Source organism: Panthera leo, chromosome B3 (assembly GCF_018350215.1).
Source record: "Panthera leo isolate Ple1 chromosome B3, P.leo_Ple1_pat1.1, whole genome shotgun sequence".
Taxonomy (NCBI): Eukaryota; Metazoa; Chordata; class Mammalia; order Carnivora; family Felidae; genus Panthera; species Panthera leo.
In genome coordinates this window covers 112,841,598-112,868,077 of record NC_056684.1, presented here as the reverse complement: position 1 = coordinate 112,868,077, position 26,480 = coordinate 112,841,598, and the positions used below count along the sequence as shown (strand labels likewise).

General features: G+C 49.2%; 1 protein-coding gene across 7 annotated transcripts in view; it reads left to right on the top strand.

Annotated features, from left to right (window-relative positions):
- Positions 1-22,849, top strand: part of TMEM229B (transmembrane protein 229B) — a 38,854-nt gene extending 16,005 nt beyond the window's left edge. For 4 of the 7 annotated variants that reach the window (XM_042943565.1, XM_042943561.1, XM_042943563.1 and 1 more), the window contains 2 exons: positions 7,460-7,641; positions 19,108-22,849. In XM_042943565.1, the coding sequence (XP_042799499.1) occupies positions 19,126-19,629 (504 nt within the window). In that variant the 5' untranslated portion in view covers positions 7,460-7,641; positions 19,108-19,125 and the 3' untranslated portion in view covers positions 19,630-22,849. Of the gene's footprint in view, positions 1-5,700; positions 5,861-5,906; positions 6,033-7,459; positions 7,642-19,104 lie in introns of those variants that run through there. The other 3 variants (XM_042943566.1, XM_042943562.1, XM_042943567.1) reach the window with 3 other exon arrangements.
- Positions 22,850-26,480: the final 3,631 nt, after the last annotated feature.

Here is a 26,480-nt window from a genome sequence, read left to right as displayed (position 1 = left end):
GTGTTACCTGATGCTGACTCTGTCCTGTGCAGAGGTGGGAGGTGATGAGTTCTCTTCTCAGCCTTCCTCAGACTAGTTTGAGGTTGTCCTAATGAATGTAATGGGCCCTCTGTTTCCTTTGTCAAAAGGAATGTTAATTATTTTCAGCAGTCTAATTATGTGGCTAATGAGAGACTGACTGCGATAACATCCCTTTAATTACTCTTGCCTAAGTGCTGTTTGGAGCCATATTTTGAACATGCTGCAAGGCTCAGTGCTTTCACAGTAGATGGAGCTGTCCAGCGAGAGGCTGAGTGGAGGGCCAGGGCTGCAGGGCTTACGCTCGTGGTGGAAGTGCCTAGCTGCAGTCAGGACCCAGCCAGGTGTATGCTGTCCTTTCCTCTGGGCCATTACTTAAATGAAGGGGACATTCAGATTGGGTCACATGTAGAGCAGACAGCAACTGTCACAGCTCCTTCAGTACATCTCATTCCTGTGTTTCCCCCAGTGCATCTGCTGTTCAGTCTTGTCTTGGCCGGGCCTCCTCCCTCACTCATGGAGTACCTGCGCCTTGCCTTTTTCCTCATTCTGCACTTGGATGTTGAGTCCCTACTATATGTTGAGTTTTTACCCAGGACATGGGGAGGCAAAGGTAAGGAACTCATGGTTCATATAGCTTTCCATAACAAAATTTTCTCATGCCCCTCCCTTCTTTGCCCAGGAGAAATGCCACATGTCTGTGTTCCGACCCCTACCACCTTCTCAGGTTTGTCTTCTGTATTGTGGCCTTCCTGTGGTTTCAATGTGGTGTCTTTCAATAACTGGGCCTTCATGGGCAGACCCTTGGAGGCAGCTCTCCCAAGGCCCTGGTGGACTTGAATATGCTGGGAGGGGCAGCTGACATGAGAACCCACTGTCAACTGTTGGTGGCCCATTGCTATAGGTAAATGAAGTCCCCTATTTCCTGTCCATACATCCCCATCTCTCCTGAGTGGTGTAAGAGAAAAAAGTGCTAGTAAAAACTTGACCCTCCCTTTAACTTCTTTGAGTTTCCAACCCCTCCTGAGTAAATCTGAGTTAATGCCTCCATCCCAGACTTGTGAGGGGTTCTGTGTGGAAGCTGCCTGGCACACAGGAGGTGCCCAATAAACACTCTGGACTTTTTAAACACTCCAGGCAGCACCCCTAGACTGAGTTATAGCCAGAGACGCAGGGACTGACCTCATTCAGCAAGAGCCCTCTCCTGGTTCTTGGATATAAGTTGCAGTGGACAGAGACTTTCATAAAACAATGGTTCACCCTCCCCCCACCCCCCATCTTAACAATGGTTAACTAGGCCTGAGCCTGAGGAAGAGAGGAAGGGCAGGGGTATCTATTCACAAGAAAAGCTTTTCCAAGAGCAAGAAAATGTAGCTGAGTTTTAGGTCTGTGTGTTTGGCAGCCTTCTGGTCACCCTGGATAAGCTCCAGAGCAGTGCAGCTCAATACAACTTTGTGTGATGATGGAAATATTCTATATCTGCACTGTCCAATATGGTAGACACTAGCCACATGTAGCTGTTGAACACTGGAAAATGTGGCTAGTACAATGGAGGGATGCAATTTTTAATTTTATTCATTTTTAGTAAATTTAAATTTAAATAGCCACATGTAGCTATCAAATTGGACAATGCTGTTCTAGAGCTTATAGAAAAACAATCTAGTTGTGCACTACTTGTTCTTGCACTATTAGTTTTCCCATATCCAGTTTGCAGAAGAGAGTCAAGGCACGCTAGGTTGCTGGCAAGGGTCATGTGTGGTGAAAGGGGAAATGACAAAGTCTGGGCAGCACCCAGAAGGGAGGTTTGGAGCCCCCAAAACTATAGACATCCTGCTGAGAGGGACGCAGCTAGCTAGGCATCTGACCTTATTCTCAGTTCTAACTGTGTGCAAGGGCAGAGCCACTGGTCTGCATGGCAGCAGAGGTGGGCAGGTGGTGCTCAGATATATGATTCTCATGCCAAAAAGGTATGTTCCAGGTGGGGGAAAATTACTTGTGTTAGTCAGGATTTTCTTGATTTCAGATGACAGAAAACTTAACAAACTAGGTGGAGTTAAAAAGGAACATTTACTTTCTTGTTAAAGTGAAATAATCAGGTTAGAGAAGGCCTAGTAAATTTACTTAAATTCTTTTGATGGGAAGCAGGTGGAAAATCCAGGCCATCAGTCAACAAGAGATTTAACTTTGCTTTTATTTGTTAATAAATATATTGCCAAAGCTGACTGGGACCTGCACCTTCCAGCCCCTGCCCACAGGGCAACTGTGCTGGGCATGTCCCCTTGGCAACTGGGGCTTTGCCATGGCCCAGCTGGCACTGTAGGGACCACCAGATGACTTTTGCAATGAGGGGCAGGGAACGTTTGACCCCTTAATTACACTTTTTAGTTGCTCTGGCCTTGCTGTTTCTCAAACTTGTTTTTTAGCTTGCTCCTCCCTCAGGGTCTTTTTACTTACTATTCCCTGTGCCTGGAATGCTTTTCCCAAAGCTCTTTGAAAGGCTTCTTTGCAGAGCGCCTGGGTAGCTTAGTCAATTGGGTGTCTGACCCTTGATTTCAGCTCAAGTCGTGATCTCATGGTGGTGGGGTCGAGCCCCACGTTGGACTTCATGCTGAGTGTGGAGCCTGCTTGGGATTCTCTCTCTCTCTCTCTCTCTCTCTCTGCTGCTGCTTCCCTGAGCTCTCTCTCTCAAAATAAATAAATAAACATTCAAACACACACACAAATCACTTTAAAAAAAGAAAGAAAGACTTCTTTGCATCTTTCTCATCTATGCCCAAATGCTACCTCCTTAGAGAAGTTTAAGATGTGCTCTCCACATCCAGTTTCTCTGTCCTCACCAGGCATCTCCCCTTCTTTGTGGCATATTATCAGACATTACGGCATGTCAGCTAGCCTAATCATTGTCTGTCTCCCCACAGAGATGTGAGCTCCAAGGGGGCAGGAGCATTGTCTTATTCACACTCAGTTCAGTGCCTGGCCTTCAGCAGGTGCTTGATAAATATTTGTTGACCACTGGAATACAACACCTTGAATAAACATGTTAGCCTCCACGGGACTTCTTGGACTAAGTCTCTGGTTGTTTAGAAATCTCTGGGGGTGGCTTGGCTATAGAAAGCTGTGAAAAGCAGGCCACTGGGTGTCATGCTGTTCAGAGGGCTCACTGGGCATCTTTCTGCCTCTACTGGTGAGGCAACTAAGGGGCAGGGCAGGGTTCCCATTGCTCCAAAGGTATGGAGGTGGTTGGGTAACCTATGGGATACCCTAAGGACATGGGCAGTAATAGGGAGAACCTTGATAAATAAATTCCTGGTCACTTAGTCAGTGACGCTGTTAGGCTACTGACTGTCCTTTTCCAGATGACAGGAGAAGCCTTGCTGGTCTCACGTGACCAGGATTCCAGGGCCCCTCAGCTGCTGCCTGATGGGATCTGCATAGGGGATTATTGATGAAGGGGAGGTGAGGCAGCTCTTTACTGTAACACATGCCTTGCTCTGGGACGGCAGCCAGGCAGCTAATTAGAGAGCCCAGCAGCTGTCCAGCCTTTCAGGCAGCAGGCAGCAGCTACCCAGGGCCAGGGGGTGGGGTGGGAAGGAAAGAGGAGGGGCACAGGGCCAGAGACCACCTTCCAAGGTGTAGGGGATGGGTGTCAGGGTTTGTTTAGAAGGGGACATGGAGAAAGGCACGCAAGGCAGGAGGGGCTGGTTGGGGAGAAGGAAGGAAGGAGAGGAGGGTGACAGGACAGAGTAGCCTGCAAGTGAGGAAGAAGACAGATTGGTGAGATGTCCGGCAGGCAGAGAAACCTAGACTCTAAGCCCTAAACGAGGGGGCATGGAGTGGAAGGACAGGGTCAAATGGAGCGTGTGGGCAGCCTGTTTCCCAGGTACACCAACCTCTTCCATGGCAGTCAGGCCCAAGGGCTTGGGTCTTCCCCTGGGGGAGCTGAGTCGACACAGGTGCATTTGCACTTTCACATAGTCTCTCACTGACTCCAGAAGTTGCCAAATCTGCTTGTGTTCAGAGCTGGTCTTACTATAGGACAAGTAAAATCAATTCTGCATCCCATGGGAAGAACCAGGACACTTTGAGTAATCAGAGGGCTCCCCCAGTGGGTTTTGGGGGGCATTTACTCTTTACTTTGTAGGCACCTAGGGTTGAGGGGAGATCTGGGGACGAGGAGATTGAGAGCGACAAAGGGATGTATTTGCCTGCCACTTCCTGGCTCCGGTCTTAGGTTCTGGGCCATGGAGAGAGGGCGGAGAGTGGGGGGAGGTTTGGTTTTTAGGTTCCGGTCAGGGAAGGAGAGCTTCAATCCTGCAAGTCCAGCTTACCCTAAATAGTTATAGTGGAGGGGAGAGAATGATGCACAGGGACTTTCCTGCCAGCAGCTGCTGGTTAAACCTCTTTGGGAAATGAATGCTATGTGCATGAAAACTGGATGTGCCTTTTGAGAGTGCCAGCACATTGTAGAAATAACAGAATAGGCATTGTTATTCTCTGACCTGAGCCTCAGCTTGGACCCTTGCCCACATAGGAGCCTGCAGTTTCTCCTGGGATGCCTGGGACATTTTGTTCCTTCCCTAGCCTTCCTCGTGTGACATGTCTTCTCTCTTGTCCCTACCCAAGGCATCCACTCGTCTGTCCTGACCCCTCTGTCCAGGTGATGGCTCTTGGAGGTGGGAGGAGAGTGAACATCATCCTTTATTCCCTCATTTGCAAAGATAGCCCTGGCCGCTGTAAACCAATATTTATGGTACTTTGTGGGAGAGAGCCCTTCCATGACGAGGTGGCCTAAAAATTAGGGAAGAACACTAGACATCACTGTTTGGTTGATAACACTGGATGGTGCAATCACCCAAGCATTTAGCTGGGCCCTTCTCAGCCTTGCTTGTCCATCCATCCAAAAGAAATTCCATGGCCTCGAGGAATTTATCATGTGGAGGGGGAAACAGACAATAATAACTTTAAGATGGGACATTATGTTTCAATGGAAGGATGTTCAAAGTCCTGTGGGAACATCAGTGATGGAATAGCTGGGGGCTTAGGAGGGTTCACAAAGGAATGAGGAGGGAGCAGGGTCTCAGAGGAGCGCCTGGCCATGTTGATGAAGCTGGACGGACAGACTCGGGCTCTATGCTTACAAATAAGCGGCTTACAGAACAGACTAAGTAGATTATAGTGAATGAGGGACAGGTGCATGCAGACGTATGGGAAGCAGCTTGAAGTCATGATGTATGGGGAGAGGGGTGATTCTGGAGCCTAAAGACCAGGGTTTGAGTCAAATGTGTAGATTTGGCCTAATCTCTTAATGTCTTGAGATTCAGAGTTTTCGTCTCTGAAATGGGGTTGGTGGTGGGAGTGGGGTAGGGTGGGTGGTGATAACTCCTGCCCTCCCTGCAGGAGTCTTGGGAGAATCATGAGAGATGATGTACTGGAAAAAGTGTTTTAAGTTCTGCCCACATTAGTTGCTATAAGGGCTCTTCACACATTCATATGCTCCAAAAACGTCTAGTTCACGCCCTGTGGTCCACAAAGGAGCCTCATGCCACCTACACCAGGGACCTGCTCTGAGGGGCCAAGGAGTGTCAGCGGGGGCTGGGGACAACATGTGTACTTGGAGGCAGGGGTGGGATCCCTGCTAGACTGTTGCCTCCTTGTCCAGCCCCCAGCAGCTCCCTGGTGGAAGAGCCTCAGACCAGGAAGCAGGAGGTGTCCGGTGCCAGGCCAGCCTCAGAAAGGAGCCTCTTCTGACTGCAGCAGCTTCATCTGCCAGGGCGGCATCTCAGCCAGCGGCGGCGGGCTCCCAGGGCTGACTGCAGCGACCAGCAGGCTGTGCTGCCAGGATGTGGGCTTTGGTTTCTGTTTCTGTTTTGTCTCGTGCTTGTTGATGTGGCCTGCTTAGTTCCCCTGGGAAGGGGAAGTGCCGGTGGGTGGGATTGAACTCCCAGGCACAGGTCATGGTGGTACTGGGGGTAGAGGGGGTATCGGACATGCCCCATGAAAGCCCTTTCCTTGAGGTAATGGGTATGTGCCAGGCTGGCTGGGAGAAGGGAGGAGGATCGACAGGTGGGGCAGGTTGAGGCTTCTGTATGTAGAGCAGCTGGGGAGGAGCCAGGGAGCACAGCAGCCCACTGCATTTTGCTCTCCGTCCTTCACTTGTCTCAGTGCAGGAAGAGGGGGGTGCAGCGGCTGGTGACCCAGGGGTGCACAGCCTTCCGGGCCACAAGCACCTGTGCATGCAGTGGATTCTGCCCTTTCACTTCTCCTCGGCTCCCATGCTGCCTTGCAAGTTGTCAGCTCAGGGAGCTCAGAGAGCCTGGGAGGTATGGGCAGGGAGGAAGCTGGCTGTGGGCACCAGCTCGGGTGGCGCCTCTGTGGAGGCCTGCTTGGCCATCCGTGGGGGGAATGGTCCCGGCTTCCACCCCTGTCCTGCTATAGGGCCACACTGCACCTGACTTCTGTCCTTAGTCTCGTGCAGATGGTGCTGCACTCAAGGGGTTTTCAGAGAAGCTTCAGGACTTTCATATAAAGCCAGAATATCTATCAAATGTTCAAATCTTAGGTATATATTAAAAAGATGTATGTGGCCAGGGGCCAGATTTGTATCAGCATGTAGTCTGTTTCTTTAAAACTTTTTTTAATGTGGGTTTTTTTTTTTTTAGTTCGTTTTTGAGAGACAGAGACAGAATGCTAGTGGGGGAGGGGCAGAGAGCGAAGGAGACACAGAATCTGAAGCAGGCTCAAGCCTCTGAGCTGTCAGCACATAGCCAGATGTGGGGCTAGAACCCACAAACCGTGAGATCATGACCTGAGCTGAAGTCGGATCCTTAACTGACTGAGCCACCCAGGCACCCTTATGTTATTGATGTTAATAGGAAGGGCCTCAACAATCACAGTGATATAATAGAATGAAATAAATATTAGGGTGGTGGGATTATTGCAGGGAGAGGGTCTAGCACACATTTTGTTGGTGTGCTTGTTTTTCTGTGTAGTTGTGCTTGACTCCCCAAATTCCCTACTTGCCTGGGGTTCTTGACCGCCCTTGAGAAAGATGTAGCCACTGCAGGGTGAAGGTGAGAGTGTAATTCGAAGCTAAATGAGAATGGCACTGGATTCTAAAATTATACCCCCTCTCAGATTTACAAATGTGCACACATTTACTCATGGTGCAAGAAGCCCTAAGTCCTAGCCCTGAGTGTGAATTGCCTGGGATCCATCCCAGGCTGTCATTGCTGGATTAACCAGACCTGAGCAAGCAGGATGGCACAGAGGAGGTGATAGGTTCCAGGACAGGGGCCCAGTGGCCTGGATGGACTGACTGCCTGGTACTGAACCCGGAGCCCAGGCAATTGTAGCGTTCACCTTGAGGCTGCCCATCCGACTAGCCTGGTGGGTTGGAGCTGGGGCAGTTGAAGCTAATGAACGCCTCCTCTTTTATTCCCAGGGACACATGGAAGCCATCCATCCACTAGCCGAGGATCAGCTGAGCCCTGGGGCTGATGCTTGCCCACACTGCTGAGAATGGCACGGAGGCCCAGCCAGGCAGCAGGAGAAAGGTTAACCTGGGACACTCCTGGACAGTGATCCTGATGTCTGTTCTGAGTTGTGCACTCAAGGGTGTGATAAGTGAGTATGTTACAGGATCCCCAGGGATCACCAGCCCTCCCTGCCTCGGCAGCATGGTCACAGGTCTGGAGGTTCTCATTATGAGCCTGTGTTCTGTCCAAGGGCCTGTCACAGGGCTATAGTTGTAGAATAGGAGGGGAATGTCCAGCAGTTTCAGGCCGTTTCATGTGTTGGAGCCATCTTATAGCCACATGGCCTCTAAAAACTGTGCCAGACCCAGATTGGCTGACACAAATGATGTCAGACACCCAGCACATAGGAGATGACATCTTCCCAAATTCTCTCTCTTAACTGTAGGCTCGTGGATGCTTTGGGCCCTGGGCTTTACCTCTCTGCAATGAGAACTGTACCTCATCTGGGATTCCAGATTCTGCTCCGATGCTATGAACAGTTCACAAGGCCTTGGGTAGAGCACCCAGGGCATTGGGAGGTGAGGGATTGGTGGTGCCTTAGCTGCCATAAAAGTGGCCACCAAGGGGTCAAGAGGAGCAAGTTCTCTGCTGCTTTTGGCCTGTTAGGAGGAAGTTTTCCTCCTCCCAAGTCCAGACAAGCTGCATGGAGAGCAGGGGACCCCCAACTGTGGAGTCTCACCTGTCCTCATATGGGCTTTCTTTCCAGCCTTAACCTCTGGCTTTTCCTCAGTGGTGCTTTAGAAAATGACGATTGGTTGGGGCTTCTGGGTGGCTCAGTTGGTTGAGCATCTGACTTTGGCTCAGGTCATGATCTCACGGTTCGTGGGTTTGAGCCCCACGCCGGGCTCTGTGCTGATGGCTCATCGCCTGGAGCCTGCTTCTTGGATTCTGGGTCTCCCTCTCTGCCCCTTTCCCGCTCATGCTCTGTCTCTTTCTCTCTCTCAAAAGTAAATAAACTTACAAATTAAAAAAAAAAAAAAAAAAAAGACAATTGGCTGCTTTCCCAAGCCCCAAAGTCTTGTCTGGCCTAAAGGCTATTGTCTGCATAGGGCAAACAGTCCCAGTGAGGGATCAGAGACTAGCAGGCAGGGAAGTCCCCTGGAAGACAGGGCAGGGAGAGCCAGTGCTTTTACACTCCTGACTGGATGGGCTATTGGGAGCTGCTGGGCTGGCATATAGGAACCGGGAGGCTTAGCTTCCACACAGGAGCATGCAGGGAGGGCAAAGGGTAACTAGGTATTTCTCAGCTGTAGGTAGATGTTGACTCTAGTGCCGGTGGGAGTTTAAAACTCAGGGCTAGCATTTATTTTTCACTCAGCCTGGGCTTGCAAAATCAGTTTATGGTTGGAGGCTCTTTCAGGAAGTTGATTTGTAGCTAGGGTAGTGCAAGCCTGAACTATGGGTGTGGGGTGGGTGCACAGAGATGGCCACAGAGGCCACTGTGGGAGCACGGTGACTCAGACCAGAGACCTATTCCCCACATAACACAGAGTTCCCCAGGGCAATCTACACCATCATCCCTAAGACTGTTGTACCCTTTGGTCCAGTGATCCCATTTCTGGAGTTATTAAGAAATCTTTCTTTAAGGTACGCCTGGGTGACTCAGTCAGTCAAGTGTCCAGCTCTTGATCTTAGCTCAGGTCTTTATTATTATTATTTTTTATTAGTTATTTATCTTTTTTTTTCCTTCCAAGATTGTATTTAAATTCAAGTTAGTTAACATATAGTTTAGTATTGGTTTCAGAATTAGAATTTAGTGATTCATCACTTACATATAATACCCAGTGCTCATCACAAGTACCCACCTTAATAGCCATCTCCCATCTAGCCCTTCCCCCACCTGCCTACTTCCATCAATCCTCAGTTTGTTTTCGATAGTTAAGAGTCTCTTATGGTTTGCCTTCCTCTCTGTTTTTAGCTGATTTTTCCTTCCCTTCCTGTATGTTCATCTGTTTTGTTTCTTAAATTCCACATATGAGTGAAATCACGTGGTATTTGTCTTTCTCTGACTTATTTGCTTAGCATAATACACTCCAGTTTCATCCACATCATTGCAAATGGCAAGATTTCATCCTTTTTGATGGCTGAGTAATATTCCATTGTATATTTATACCACATCTTCTTTATCCATTCATCAGTTGATGGACATTTGGTCAGCTCAAGTCTTTATCTCAGGGTTGTGAGTTCAAGCCCTGTGTTAGGCTCTACACCCAGCATGGAGCCTACTTAAAAAAAAAAAAAAAGAAATCTTTCTTTAGGATATATTCCTAGAGAAGGAAAAGGCTGAATTCTTTTGTTACAGGCATAAAAAAAGATGTTTCTTGTGGTGTCATTGTAATAGTGAGAGTGGGAAACAATTGTTCTCTCTCCCTTTTCTGAACACCTAAGTTAAGTAAATTATAGTTTTCCACCTGGTGGAATATCACATAGCCATTATAATAATGAGAACAAAAGCAATATAACAACTGGGGGAAATGATTATTTTATAATAAGTGAAAATGTCAGGTTACAGAATAAGTACATTAAAGCAACTTGTAAAATAAACACATGAGAAAAAATTGCAAGGGAGAAGTGATAATGGCTGCTAGTTTGGTGGAATTATGAATTCCTTTTCTTTCTATGATACATGGATTTGCTTCTTTTAAAGCTAAGTGTAATCCGGGTGAATATACAACACACCATTAACAGTGACTTTCTCTAAGATGTGGGGTGATGGAAGATATTTACTTTCTAGGTCATTCGTTTCCATAATGTTTAAATTTCAGGTGTGAGCACATGTTACTTTTATAATCAGGAAAAATAATAAAGATATTTTAAAATGTTAGCATTGAAAAATTTTAAAGGCTATATCTGCCAAGAAAGGGGAGAAGAGAAAGGCTGAGCTGCTAGCTGTTTACACCTGCCCTTATCAGTGTTTAAGAGCCTGTGCCTGTGTGGGCCCATTCATTCATTCATTCATTCATCCATGCCAGAAGTATTAGTGGGTCTTATCACCAGGCACTGTTGTAGGCACTGGGAACCCAGCAGTGAACAAGACAGAGCCCCTGCCCTCATGGAGCATTCATTCTAGTTGGAGGAGACAGACAACAAACAAGTAGCAAAATAGTAGAAAGTGAAAGTGCTGGAGGAATGAAATATGATGATGTCAGTGATGGGAAGGCTGTTTTGGATTCGAGACCAGAGAAGGTCTCAGGGGTGACGGTTGAGCTGAGATCTGAGTAACGATAGAGAAGCAGCCAAGTGAGGTCTGGAAAGAGCCTTGCAGGCAACACTCAGGATGCCCAGCCTCAGGGCCCCAACTGCTAGGTGCCCTTTACTGCCTGAGCCCTGGCGAACCTCTGTGCCAGGCTGACTGTGTTCCCCAGGCCCACTTGTCCTCCTGTGTCTGCCAGCTGGGATTTGCTTAGCATCTGAGGCCTTCTAAAATCCTCTTTGGCCTGCTGCTTTGTGTGGAATGGTTGCTCCTGACACTCTCCCTGGTGCTGCTCCAGGCACCAGGCTTCTCTGGGCAGTGTGATGCTGGTCACTGCTCTTGGCTGAATGTCCATGGCAGGGCTGGGCCATCTGAGATTCCCAGCCAATATGAGGGTGGGCTGGCAGTCAGGGTAGCCTGACAGGGACCAGTGTGTGTCTTGGTGAAAGGCCTTTGAATGGCACACACCTTGAGGCCCTCAGAGGTGGCTGCTACCATAGTCCTGTGAGGGTCCACTATGACCCTGGAGGATCATTGTGTGGATCTTGCCAGAACTTGGCCTTAGAACAGAACTTGGCCTCTCAGAACAGGACGAGAGCCTGCAATGGCTCTGACACCTGTTCTGGGCTTCATTGATGATCTACCTAGAGGTTCATGTTGCTCTTGCTTCTTGTTTCCTCTCCATATACCATCCTAGTCTTCCAGAAGCAGAAACTCAGAAAGTGGTGGTGCCTATAGAGGAGCCTGTAGTCAGCTTCAAGGGCAGTGCAGTGTGCTGACTGGGAATGAAGGCTCTGGAGCCAGACTTGCTGGGTTTGAATCCTAGCTCTGGCTTTTATAGCTGTAATTCTTAAGACTTATTAAAACTTCCCCTTCCTCAATTGCCCCATCTATAAAATAGGCTTGAATATTATCTGAGTTAATACCTGGTAAGTGCTGAGAAGAGTGGCTGATGATTACTGTGACTTGGGAGGTAGCAGGAAGACCATCCCAAAGAGTTTTCTGGGGGATGCCCATAGCAAGAAAGGGTGGAACTCTATAGTGTCTGGGCTAGCCAGTGACCACAGGTATTTAGCTCTGCTTGTTTCCTTTCTGGCCCTGAAGCAAGCCCATATGTTCCTCCCACCTTCACCCCTCCCAACTTGATTACCACAGTGCAAGGTGAGGATGGTTTCAGACCTTGCATCTTTCACCCAGATGTTAGGACACCTGCCCACCCCTCATAGATTCCACTCACTTCCAGCACAGAGCCTATCAGGGGGCTGGACTCAGAGTCCCCCCCCCCCCCGCCTCCACTGCCTTGCTCCCAGGGGCCCCCTATAAGGGCTGTGTCTCTCCCCAGCACATGGAACTGTAGCGATTTTGGTGCCTAGGAATGGGGAAGTAAATGAGGTGAAAGAGGCCTGGTAATGAGGTGAAGCCCCGCCCAGCCTGGTTGCATGTAAGAGGAATCCCGATTTTCTATCAAGATGCTCCTCTGGACAGAAATTCCCAGAGTCATTGTGTTGTGGCACCTTAGCTTCCTGGAACAAGATGAGAGTTTTGAGTAAAACCAAAGGCGGTTGCCTTATCTGGTTTTGCCTCCAGCCTGTCTCAGACTTGTGGCATTCTCTTCGCCCCTCTCAACTTGCTGTGCTCGCTGCGTAGGGAATAACTCAGCAGGTTCTGGAAGCTGGTGAGATACTCCTAGGGAGCAAGATTCTGAACCCCTCCCTACAAAGTCATCTATCACCTGTCCCCTTGGGGGGGGGACAGTGCCCTGCTCTGCCAAGTCACCTTGAGTTCTGGCCCTTGGCTGGAACTCTGTATTCCCAGGCCCTTTTATCAACAAGTATGAAGGCTCTTGTACATGAGTGTTGTTCTCCATATCCTGCATATGAAACTGTCCACAGCTCTTTTCTCCTTCTTGTTTTCATCCTTGCGCACGCTCTCCTCCTCACTTCGCTTTGAGTTTTCTTTCCTGGGCCATCTGTCTTTGTGTCATCGTTCTCAGGATGGTTGTGTTTGTCACCAGGAGAAAGAGGCCAATGTCCAGTGAGCTACTGGTTCTTCCTGATGCAGGCCTTCCCAGGTCTCTGATCTCAGTGCCAAGCAAGGAGGTACTGGAAGAATGTGGGGAAAGGACTCGGGTGGGGGGAGGCCTGGGCAGGGATAGAGGTCTGTTGGGCCAGCAGAGGGTCGGGGAGCCTGTCCCAGCTCAAAGTTTAAGCATGGCTCCTGTGAGTATTAGCAGTGGGTTCAGGGAGTGGAGTTTTGCAAATCTACCCAAGCCAATGCCGCTTCTAATGTTAGTGTCTGTCCCACCACGGTGTGAGCTGCCATCCCAGCTGATAACACTGTCTCACATCCCCTTTCTCTGTCTTCCCCCCTCATCTCCTGGCTCCAGCCAGGATATCCAGTTTCCCCTTTTTGTCTCACATGGACTAGGAGTGTTCTTCTGGCAAAACCCCACAGACACAGCCTGACCTGGCCTAGGTATGCTTCCCCTCTGCCTACCCATGTTCCTCCAGGTAGGGAAGGTTCCAGAAATGGAATCCAGGCCTTGGACTCACCCTGTTCTCTCTTCTCCATCCTCTCTTCTGTTCAACATCTTGCCCTCCTTCCACTGTTTAATGGCTATTCCTTTGTTCTTGCTTGCTTCTGCTCTAAGGTTTGGAGGTCCAGCTCTTTAAAGTCACCTGCTTCCAGGGGGTGTGACTGGACCCCATGAGTTGTTACTGACTGGGAAACCTTGGCCATCTCTAAAGATGAGCCCAAGGGGCAAGGAGAGCAGGGTTTTAAAGTCAACATTAAGGTGGGGTGCTGACCCGAGGACTCCATTAGTTATGTCAGGATGCTGCATAGGATGAACAGGATCCTGTGGGCCAGAGGGGCCAGAGGTGCGAGTGCAGGTCAGGTGGACAGACCTAAGTTCAGAGGGGCCTGAGTGGGTGGGAAACAAAGTGGTTTCCAGGCCACCACAGGCCCGCCTGCCTGGGGTCATGGGCCCCTCCTCATTCTCAGTGAGTTTCCCTGGAGCTTCAATCTGTTCTCTCCCACTCCAGGGGTCTAAAAGCCTATTGGGGGTTCAGGATAGAATGAGGGTGTGAGAAGCTTGCCAGGAATGCTGGCCCTTTCATTCCACCCTTCTTTTCAAGCCTGGACCTCAGAGGGCTAGTTCTGAGTGCCGCCCCCCCCCCCCCTTTCATTAAACCTCCCCAGCCACACAGAGGCTGGAAGCTGGCCAAGCCCTCCTCTACGAAACCTTTGTTTCCTCAGGGGCTGCGTGTGTGGTTATTGGTTTCACAGGGTTGCTTGGCTGCTGGGCTGTGCTCTGGGTGGAGGTGAAAACCTGACCTGCTTGGCAAGGAAGGCTGCCCAACCGCTAGTGAGGACAGGGGCAGAATGTCCCACCTTGGGTACGAGGTGGCACTCAAAGCGGGAGAAGCTCACCAGGAAGCCCATCTCTGTGCCAGAAGTGACAGCCACACTTTCTTGAGCATTTGCTATATTCAGTAGCGTCTGTTAGCTCATTCATCCTTACAGTCATCCTCGGAAGTAGTTACTCTTGTTATTTTCCCTTTATCTATAAGGAAACTGAGGAAAAAAGGAAATCGTTTTATAGAAAGGTCTGGTAACGTGCCCTGGAGCCCACAGGTGAAGGGTACCAGCCTGTTTGAATCAGAAAGTTAGAGTCTAGGGCCCCTGGGCTTAACCACTTTATGCTATTCAAACCTGTGAGGCATGGTTTGTTGTTGGTGATGATGGCTCAGGAGGGAACAGCCTGCATTAATTTTTCAGGACTTCAGGTGTCCTAAGGTTCATTTGTCTGGCAAGTTTGTTGAATATCTTCTCTATACAAGGCACAAAGATGATTAATACATATTCATACAACAAACAGTTTTAAGTTAAATTTTATTTTTGTAAAAGTTTATACATACTTGGTAGAAAAAATTTTTAGACTATACGAGAAGTTTAAAAAAGGAAATAAAAATCACTTGTGATGTCACCCTCCAGAGATGATTATGGCTAATTTTTTGTACGTTTACATGTATGTAGGCTTTTGCAAAATCAAAATCATATTAATTATTTAGTTTTGAATCCTGCTTTTTTTTCCTCTTAACATTATAATAAACGTTCATCAAGGGGCCACTGGTGCATAGCAAAGCATAGTGCTAACTGTTGTCACAGAAGTGAACTGGGTGCAGAGGTGGACAAACAGGGCAGCAGATAGCTCTGGAATTGGAGGTGTTTAGGAAAATCTTCACAGAGGAGCTGGACCTTGAAGATTATGGGCTCATGGGCCATGGGTTGGGGGTGGTGGTGGCTGTAGCAGTTGGGAAAGGCACCCCAGGTAGCAAAAGCAGTAATGAAAAGATCCAGAGGACAAGATCTGAGGCAGAGGTGGCTCATAAAGGGCTTTGCCAGCCATCCCTAGGGGTTTGAGCCTTATTGCATAGATGGTAAAGATCCACTAATAGGCCCACATGGGGAGAAATATCAAATTCATGTTTGAGAAAGATTGCTGTTTTTACATACTCTTTAAAAAAATTTTTTTTAACGTTTATTTGAGAGACAGAGATAGAGCACCAGTGGGGGAGGGGCAGAGAGAGAGGGAGACACAGATCTGAAGCAGGCTCCAGGCTCTGAGCTGTCAGCACAGAGCCGGACGTGGGACTCAAACCCACAAACTGTGAGATCACGACCTGAGCTGAAGTCAGATGCTTACCCAACCGAGCCACCCCGGCGCCCTCTACATGCTCTTAGTGTGATGAGTGGATTGAAAAGGAATAGGCACCTTCCAGGCACCCCCTGGAAGACACCTGGGGGCATCTGGGTGAGAGATGGTGACAGCTTAAAGCAGAGCAGCAGCAATGAGAAAGAGGAGTGAAGAGGAAGAGATGATTTCAAAGATATTTAAGTGGTGGAAAGGACAGGAGGTAATGGCTGACTTGGTGGCCTTGCCATGTGACTTATTTTGATCAAGAAGATGTTAGTGGGCATGAGTTAACCAGAGTCTTGAAAAGCACGGGTGCAGCAGGGCTTGCTCGTTCATGTGCTTCTGCCCTTGCCATGAGAAAGCGTGCCTGGGATGTGAGATAAGTAGATAAGAGCCACCCCAGCCAAGGATAGGACAGAACCCCCAAATGACCAGCAGTCTCATGATCAAGGCCACCCAAGATCCCCTAACCCACAGACACACAAGTAGTAGTAACAAATGAGAGTTGATTGAAGCCACTGAGTTTTGGAATGACTTACATAGCAATTATAAACTATTAATAAATGTCTTTTTTTTTTTTTTCATTGAATGCTGTGTGCCAGACACTATTGTAGGCAGTGGGGATGCAGTACTGAACCAGACGGACAAGGTATTCTCAGGGAGCTCATGTTCAAGTGGAGACGCAGCAGAGGAAGTTAGCATGACACTAGAGCCTCTGGCTGCTAACTGGGTGCTTGGTGTTTCCTTTAATCAGAGTGGGGTCACAGGAGGAAGACAAGTTTTGGGGAAAATATAATGAGTCTGATTTAGGAAAGGATTTGAGGTGCCTATAGGACATTTAGGTGGAGGTGTTCAGGAAGGAGTGGGATACAGAGGTGCAGAACACAGGAAAAACATCTGGATGGGGACTGAATGTTATCAACATAATAAAACAGGAAATCATCTGGGCCAAGGAGAGAGAGAGTGAGTGCTATGGCTATTCAGTGGGGGGGAGGGGAGGACTGTGGCGGGGAGGATGAAAAAGATTTTGTTCTGAAGGTAACCTGGAAGCTGGGTTTGTGCTTGTGGAGGTGAGATGAAAGGCCACAGGAAATAGACAGATAGAATCTACAAGGAGGGGAGGGAAGACCGGGAGAGCTGGCCTGTGAGAATAAGGCTCAAAAAGTAGGCTGGCATGAGATCCTAGTGAGTCTTGAATGCCAGGCCAAGGATGCTGTGGCATTTCATTAGGAAATGGGGGGCCACTGAATGTTTTTGAGGAGGGGAGTACCATCAGGCGCACATGTCTAGATGGGCAGTGGTGTGCAGGGGGATGGGTGCTGAAGCAGAAACCAGGAGATGTGGATCCTAGTCTTAGCCTTTCCATCTACTGGCCCTGAGATATGGGGCAAATGACCTCTCTCTGAGCCCCAACTGTCTCTCTTAAAAAACAGGAGTTAAACTACCTGTCATTCATATGAATCTTAATTTTGTAAAAACCAATGACAAAATGTAAATGGAAGTGCTTGGAAGACCACAAAGCAATCCACAAGGGAGGGTATTGAGGTGGGTTATTAATTGTGACTAGGTCTGTGTTAGCTGAGAGATGAGGCTGGGATTCCCAGACAGGCATGCAGACTACATATGCATCTTGTTAACCTCTGTCCCCTCTCCCACCTTGACAGAGTGTCAAGCCTGGTGTCCACTGGCAGCTGGCAGAGCTGGGATGCATGTTTTCATCATCTGCCTTTCCATTCCTGATGCAGCCCTGAACTGCTCCCCTCACCCCCCTCACACACACACCCAAACATGCATCGTTTAGAGACTGCCTGCTCTGGAGAGGCCTGTGCCAAGGCTGCAGAACAGAGGACTGGAAAATAGTCCCTTCCCTCAAGGAATACACAGCTAGCTAGCTGTGTACTAGCTAGCTGGATCAGAGGGCATATGCCTTATAACAGCGTACGGGGTGGCACTGGAGAAAGAGGCAATTGAGTCATCCAGACAGTCACTGATGGAGGACAAGGAGAAAGCTGAGAGATCTGGGGGCCAGCCTTCAGGGAAGCAGGATGGAGCCTTAAAGACTGGTGGGGTTGAGAAGAGAGGAGAGGAAGGCAATAAGAAGTAAGAGAGGACTGTCAGCCCACTGGTTTCCTTTCAACATTGAAACTAACACCAAAACCTGCTTAATGGAGCAGTGAAAGACAAATGTGACCACAACGAGCTTCCACTTTCAACCCATTAGGATGACCATCATCAAAAAACCAGAAAATAACAAGTGCTGGCAAGGATGTGGAGAAATTGGAATCCTTGAGTACTGTTGGTGGGAACGTAAAATGGTATGGCTGCTGTGGAAAACAGCAAGGCTATTCCTCAGAAAATAAACACAGAATCACCATATGATTCAGCAATTCTACTCCTGGATATAAATCCAAAAGAATTGAAAGCAGAGACTAGAACAGATATCTGTATACCCATGTTCATAGCAGCAGTGTTCACAATAGCCAAAAGGTGGAGGCAACCCATTCATGGACAAATGGATAAATAAAAGGTGACATAGGGGGTGCCTGGGCAGCTCAGTGGATTAAGCGTCCGACTTCAGCTCAGGTCATTGTCTCACATCTCGTGAGTTCGAGCCCTGCATCAAGCCCTACATCAAGCTCTGTGCTGACAGCTCAGAGCCTGGAGCCTGCTTCAGATTCTGTGTCTCCCTCTCTCTCTCTCTCTCTCTGCCCCTCCCCTGCTCATGCTCTGTCTCTCTCTTAAAAATAAACATTAAAAAATGTTTTTTAATGTGACGTATCTAGATAGCTAGCTAGATCACAGTGGAATGAATATTATTCAGCCTTAAAAAGTGAAGGACATTCTGACACATGCTTACAACATGGATGAACCTTGCAGACATGATGCTCAGTGAAATAAGCCAGTCTTAAAAGGGCAATTACAATATGATGCCACTGAAAAGAGGTAACTAGAGTAGTAAAATTCATAGAGACAGAAGGTGGAATGATGGTTGCCAGGGCAGGGGGGAGGGGGTGGGAAGCGAGTGTTTGATGAGTATGGAATTTCAGTTTGGGATAATGAAAAAATTTTGGAGATGGATGGTGGTGACAGTTGCACAACAGTGTGACTGTACTTAATGTCACTGAACTGTACACCTAAAAATGGCTAACGCGGTACATGTTATGTATATGTTAACTAACACACACACACAAGATAAATGTGATAGGTTGCTTAGAAAGATCCCAGAAATATGAGTGATGTGGAGTTGTTTGAAAAGAAGTGCAGGAAGAGATGAATCAGCTAGTAGCCTAGAAATGGGGGTGACTGGCAGGCCAGGACAGCCAGCTCTTCCACTGACCACAGATAATCCAAACAAAGCTTAGGGAGTGCAGGATATACCTCCTTCCAATAGTACTTGAGTAGGGCTGGTCAGAGGAAGCCAGTGGAACTTTTAATTTTCTTCCTTTCATTTCTCATGCCCACCTGGCTAAGGTGAGGAATAGGGAATAAAGTAATGAACATGAAATAGGGTCAAGAATATGACTGGTAACCAAAGAGAAAGGTAGAGGCAGGTTTGGAATCCCCTCCAGCCTGGTCATGGCAGAGACCTGAGCTGCACGTGGGAAGGCAGGAGGAGGGCTCCGTCCCTCCTTCCCTCACCTGTCTCCTTTGTGTCCCAGCAGCCAGCCCCACTCGGCGCCATGGCATCTGCCGAGCCCCTGACGGCGCTGTCCCGCTGGTACCTGTATGCCATCCACGGCTACTTCTGCGAGGTGATGTTCACGGCGGCCTGGGAGTTCGTGGTGAACTTTAACTGGAAGTTCCCTGGGGTTACGAGCGTGTGGGCTCTCTTCATCTACGGCACCTCCATCCTCATCGTGGAGCGCATGTACCTGCGCCTGCGCGGCCGCTGCCCACTGCTGGTGCGCTGCCTCATCTACACGCTTTGGACCTACCTGTGGGAGTTCACCACCGGCTTCATCCTGCGCCAGTTCAACGCCTGTCCCTGGGACTATTCCCAGTTCGACTTTGACTTCATGGGCCTCATCACCCTGGAGTACGCCGTGCCCTGGTTCTGCGGGTCCCTCATCATGGAGCAGTTCATCATCCGCAACACCCTCCGCCTCCGCTTTGACAAGGACGCTGAGCCCGGGGAGCCCAGTGGCCCCCTGGCGATGGCCAACGGCCACGTCAAGACAGACTGAATGGGGCTGGTGGGTGGGGCCCGGGGCTCTCTCATGGACCCCGTGGACAGAGGTACCAAGCTGGTGGGGTTACGTCTTCTGAACAGCACAAGCCCTGGCCCGGGTCTGGCCTCAGCCCCTTAGGGCACACACCCTCGCCGTCCACCGGGGGCGGGACCGGGGGCGGGGCCAGGTGTGGGGGGCGGGTGTCGAGGTAGCCCGGGGACTCTGGGAAGGGTCTGTGGATCCCTGCCCAGCTCAGAGGCTGGCGGCCAGAGGCCTATGGCTAAGCAGCGATTTGACCACCTGGGTGACTTTGGAAGCAGCAGGCCCTGTCCTGGCTAAGGGACTCTGAGAATGGGGCAGAAGATGAGAAGCCTGAGGAGGCCTGAGGAGGCTTTGGGCTGCTGCCAGGCCTCCTCTCTCCTCTCACGTGGTTTAAGTTGGGCTTTGGCTGGTTCCATTAGGCAATATTCAGGTGCTTGCTTGCAACCAATACCTCCCCGGGGGCCTGCTGAGCTGCAGCCTAAGGACAGACTGGGCAGCCAGGAGGCTGCTTGGCAGTAGTGCTGGTCTGCCAGGGCTGGAGGCCTTCCCTTGGCTCCTCTCCCCTCCCCCAGGGCTCCAACGCTCCCTTGGCCTTCTGGGGACCCCCCCACCCTGGTGCTGGATTCCCACCAACCTTGGGCTTTTGGAGGTTTCAATCCCTGTGTGTTCGGTGGCGTTTCCCCCCTTTCTCTTTTATTTTCAAGGCTTTTACCACTAGCAGCCCCTTTATCCGTGTCTGTCATCCCCACCGGCCCCCCTCCCCAACTCCCTGATCAACACAGCAGCTGCCAGAGATAGAACCCTGAGACAGACCCTGCCCACCCTGTTGCCGCCTTCCCTCCACTATTTCTGCTGGCCTGATGACTGGGAAGTTCCCCTTTTACACCTCCCCACCTGTCTGGTGGGCTGTGGCAATGCCCCGGTGCTCTTCTCTGTGCCCCCTCCCCTCAGTGGCCCAGCAAAAATTGAATGATATACCCTCCCCCAGCACACAGGCCAAGATGGGCCACCCCAGATCCACAATGGGGACCTAGAGACAAATCAGTTTAGGGGAGGAGGGTTGTGATAAAGGCATCTGGTTTCTTTTCAAGCCAGTCAGGGGGAATCGAACTTTCTAGGGGATGGAGGAGCAGGAATCCGGTGTTGGGAGACCCATGGAGAATAAGTGAGGGAAAAAAAGAAGACAGCCTTTCAGCTTTGAGAGGGTCTTTGGAGCATCCTTAGTGGGAGGGGGTCAGTTGGTTCTGCCATAGCCCCAGCCCTGCAGCAAAATCTGGTCAGAGCTACCCCCTTCCCACCCCTCCCAGCAAGGCTGACCCTTTGAGCTTACTCCTTAAGCAGTATTAGCCCTGCCATGCTCATGGGCTTTGTCATCTTGGTTGCCAGCCCCCCCCCCCCCACTCCTTCTGTGACAGGTCCATTGCTGGCAGTGGACAGGTGAAGTCCTCACTCCAGCCCACTTCTGGCTCTGCCCCCACTCCCTGAAGGGAGAGGTCCATCAGAATGCAGCCAATGCTGCACAGCCAATGCTGTGGCATGTGGTCTCTTGACGCACTAGGAGTCTTAGATAGAAATTTGCCTTTCCCTTTTTATGGATCATTATAAAACGATAATACTGCCTGTGGAGAGAATCTGCTCTTCCTTGCTGTGCTGCTCTACCTAGACTGTGCAGACAGCACTAGCCAGGGTGTGAGCCAGGGCTGGTGGCCTGGGGATGGGCAGGAGTGGTATCCCAGATGGGGAGAAAGGCTGGTTGTTTTCTGCAGTTAACCCTGTCCAGGACAGGATGAAGGGCACCTTCCAGCCTTTGTGTCCCTGCCAGGCTCCTCGAATCCAGGCATGAACTACATTCTGCAGGGGCCAGACCTACCTTTGATTTTGCTGTGGCCCCAATTCCAGGGTTTTGGGGCATCCAGAGATTCAGGTTTCCATCTACAGGTGGAAGGGGTTCTAGAGGGAAAATATCATCTGGCTTCCCTGTTCCCTCTGGGAAATTATCTCCTTGGCCTTCTCCCTTAATTCTGGGATATCCCAGTTTTCTGGACCCCAACACCCTTCCAGGCCCCCCATGTGGGCCCTTAGACCACACCACCCACCTTTGCCCTCCCCTGCCACGACCGAATCTGTGGTCAGCTTGTTGATGTCTGCCAGCATAGGGCCTCCATGATTCTCAGAGCAAGCCCTTGGATGGCCCATTGGGTCTGTCCACTCCAGATGTTGCCTCATGGGCATTCCCTGGCACCGTCTTTTCTCTGGGCCCTACAAACTCCCAAGTACAGGAGGCCCCACAGTAAACCTGCCTGCCTGACATGTACAGAGCACTGTTTTTCTGCTTTATCCAGGTGCCCTGTGGCTCTTATTGTCCCTCATAGGGCACAGAGTCCCCAGCAAAGGCAGGCAATGATCCAGGGCATGAGTTCAGGGTCTGAAGGCTCAGAAATCACCAGGAGTAGCCCTGATTTCAACTCTTGCTTTTTTTTTTTTCTTTCTTTTTTTTTTTTTTTTTTTTTTGGTATCTTCAGGGCCCTAATCCCTTAGTGCCCAGGCACCCCAGCTCTGTCAGTGGGGGTGCTGGCAGGAAGAGTCTGCTTGCTGTTTGTGAACCTCTGGTGTCCTGGGTCTCTCTCCACTGGACATGGCAGCATTTCTGAGTTGTAGATCGCCATGTGCTGCCCTGCATGGTTGAACCGCTTCTGATGTCTGCTAGGCATCCTGTCCCTTATGCCCTGTCCCCTCTGATGCCAGTGAGTCACAATGGCCTATGCTTATTTACAGCAATAATACATAGGGAGTGCCCATGAAATCCTCTTGTCCTAGTCCCTCACTCTCTGCATGGGTCTCCTTAGGGAGGCAGCACTGAATGGGTCAGTTCCTGAGAACCTATATTTATGAAGCTCTGGGCTGTGCAGACATCATCACAGGGAATTCAGAAAGGAAAGAGGTCCAGCCCTTGAGCTATGGTGAAGGCAGGGAGAGTACCTTCCACCCTGAAGCCACCCCAGACATGGAGGAGCTGCAGGTCCCGGCTCTCCCACCTTCGAAGTAGGTGGGACTGTCTCCCAACTGCGGCAGCTCTTCAGAAGGACACACGACTGGTTTGTGCGCCCATTGCCTGCTCTGTCTTCATTGGTCTCTTTGTCTCTTCCTTTTCACATTTGTGCACATCAAATATACTGGTGTTTGTGTTCCAGAACTGGCTCTGATCCCTCTCTGTTTCTTCTGTTTTGGAGCCCCTTTCCTAGGGGCTTCTGGAGGCCAAGCCCTTCATACCATGTTATGACACTGTCTTAAACCAAGAGGGCTGCTGGTGGAGCCACCCTGTAGGGAGGGCAGGTGGCACCCCCTGACAGTCCTTTTCACTATCTCTGCTCTGACCCTCCTGGTAACCTGAATTCTCTGCCCAACCCTCCACCCCTCACCAGGAACATAATATGATCCATAATCTGGCCATTCTTTGGTCCTAGGTTGCAAAGCAGATGGGGAGCCCTGGGCAGTATTCAGGTTGGCTACAAGTTGACTGCATTTGCCCAGGAGATGAGCTCCTCTTAAAACACACCAGCCATGACCTGGAGTGTCATGAGCCAGAAGGGACCAAGGAAGGAGGCTGAGGGACCAAAGAGCTGAGCCACCAGAGCTCCTTACTTTCCATTACACCAAAGTCATGCTTTGAAGAAACAGAGCTCTGCACTCCTCCCTGGCAACTCTTCTTTCCCTGAGAGGTACATTTGGAGGGAATAATCCCTCCCTACTTTGTGTACTTCTGCTCTTGTCTTGTGTCCCTTGTCCTCTTCTCCCCTACCATGCTCCTGCCCACTTTCCACAGGAAAAGAATGTAGCATTCAGAAATTGTTCAGTCAGTTCAACTAAACTCAGATGGCCTGGTACCCCCGTGCCACAGCCACTGGTTTTCTGGATGTAGTAGGCAGTGTGTTTTCTGAGTCATTGGGGAGGCCCCTGTTTCCTGCACTCACTTCAATGTATTAATTTCTTTGACTGAAAGCGTTTCCCCTTATAAAAATGAGTAAACATAAAGCCCCAATGGCCATTTACATGTTTGTATAAACAATATATAAGGCTATTCCCTTACAGCAGGTTTTTATAGAAAGAGGCAAGCATAATGAAACAGGGTCTACCTTATGGAGCTTCAGAGAAAAGGCAAGAGGCAGGGCTCAAAACAAGAAGTCTGAGGGGACCCAAGACTCTTCTTAACTGGCCAGCCCCTTCTGTACTCTACTCAATGGATGCCTTTCTTTCTTGATACTTTCCTTAACCTCCTCTGCCCTACTGTCATTCAATCCAAAAGGACCTTCTGTCAATACTGCATTGAGACAAGGAGAGCTAATGCCAAGGACCTTGGCTACATCATCTGACATCTGCCCAGCCTTCACAAGAGTCTAATATTCAATTAACAACAACGAATGAATGACCATAATCTTGCCTTTCCTTCTGGGGTGCCCATCTCAGAAAAGTGCTTTGTCCATACTGCCCCCTGGTACAACCAAGGATATCTGGACTGCCTGTGTTTGGTGGGCAGGGAAACAGGTATAGGAAAAGGGAGCAACTGACTGATCATACCACAAGTTATAGGAATTTGTCTCAATAATTTTACAGTAGCTGCAGTTCTTACCACAGTTAACACTGAGACTTCAAGTATTGGGACTGCAACTTGGGCACAGTGATGAGTGTTCATGCACAATCTCAAATTTTCTCCCATTTGAGGTGGGTACTGTTACATCCCTTTTTTATAGAGGAAATCTGGTGGCAACAAGTCTGTAACCGATTTACCCTATTTCTCTGAAAATCACTTTTTTGTTTCAGTGTAAGCAGAAGACCCTTTGGGGGAGGATTTGTGGTGTGTCAGGTCCCCTTTCCTATTTTGATGAGATTCTGGATTTCATTACAGTCCAGCCATCCAAATGCTATTCACAAAGAGAAATGACTCTTTAGGAGGGGGAGAGCTGAGGTGGGGGGGATTAGGTTATGAGGAAGGAGCTATAGGATGCCATCTTAGTCAAAACCTAAAAAAAAACAGGCACAAGGATTCCTCTTGTGGATGGAGGGTTGTAAAATTGTGGCCTTTGGCAGCTGTGGGTTTAGGATTGACATCTCTTCCCCTCCCACACATGGCCTTATTTTTGCCCTTGGCCTTTTACCTTTGATTCTACTTATTTCTCTTAAGATTAAGCCTGAGCCTCTAGCTGTTGGCACTCTCAGAGGGTTTGAAACTACCAGGTGAAACCTTTCTCCTTCTGAAAACTCAGATGCACCTGAGAATTGACCTGTTTTATTCAACTCCTATGGGACACCTGCAGTGAGCCGGAGTAGTCATCGGGGTGGGGGTGCTTACAGTTAGCTGGTGAGAAAGACACTGATTGGACACTCACACAGATAGTTAAGTCATTGCAATGTTGCTTAGCCCTGCAAAAGAGAAATTTCTAACAGAGGAACCTGGCTTATCTACAGGGATACGTAAGGATTCCCTAGGACACACACACACACACACACACACACACACACTGTAGACCTTCAGGTTGAGTACTGGTGCTTTTCAGAGGTGGGCTGGCTGCTGGCTGTGAAGAAATATAGATGTTGACTATGCCTTAGGAGGTGCCTAGATGGATACAGTGCAGAACAAAACCAGCACACAGTGGGTACTTCAAGGAATGCTCAATGAGTGAAGTCTTAAAGTAAGTTGGTCCCAGTAAGCCCACCCTGAATGTTCCAGAGCACCACAGTCCCCTTTGGGAACCTGAAGCTACGAATGCCATTTGAACAATGACCATTTCTGCCATATCTGTGCCCACCACCATAGAGCAACTCACTGTCCTACTGATTTTACCAAACCATTAGTCTCCACAGAGCCCTGCCAGCTTCTCTCTCAGCATCTTTGGAGCTTGGCCCAAGACCCAGCTCCATTGATTTGTCTATTGCTTCATTCTGGTGATACATTTCTTGGTGTGGACAAAGGTGTCCTTTCAGTGCCAAGAACTATAGAGAAGGATACACTGACAGTCTGGTCTGGCTCCATGCTTCTATTACAAGCCTACCTTCCAAACAGAAAGGAAGCTTTCCAAGTTTATAAGGGTCCACCAATGGTGAAGGGCCCCTGAAGCTGAATCTTAGTTTGAGTATGGAGTTATGTTAGTTTCCTAGGGTTGCTGTAACAGATTACCACAAACTGGGTGGCTTAAAGCAACACAGATTTATTCTCTCACAGTTCAGAAGTCAGAAATCTAAAATTAAGGTATCAACAGGGGTTTCCCTCTGGAAACTAGGGGAGAATCTTTCTATGCCCCTTCCAACTTCTGGTGGCTGTTGGCATGTCTTGGCTTCCTAGGTTTGTGACTGCTCCATTCCAGTTTCTGGTCACATGGCTTCCTCCTCTTCTATCTGGGTCTTCTTTTCTGCTTCTTCTAAGAACACTTGTCATTGGATTTAGGGCCCATCTCAGTAATCCAGGATGATCTCATCTCAAGATCCTTAACTTAATTATTTTTCCAAATAAGGTCACATTCACCAGGTTCTGGGATTTAAATGTGGCTAAATATTTGGGCGGCAGAGGGGGCGGGGAGCACTACTGAACCCACTACAGGGATTAAGGAGGGAGATTTCTACCGAAGCCTTTGCATCTTGTACTGATTAAGAGCAAGAGCTAGAAGAAGTTAGTGCGAAGTGCCCTGGGACAGAACTCAAGGATTTAGGTTGAGGATGAAGCTCTCCATCCCAAAACACATCCAACTGCTGTGGTTTTTCCGTTTAGATGCAGATCTGACCATTTCACTCCCTATTCCAGACTTGTTTAATGATCTCCCATTATCTTTAGT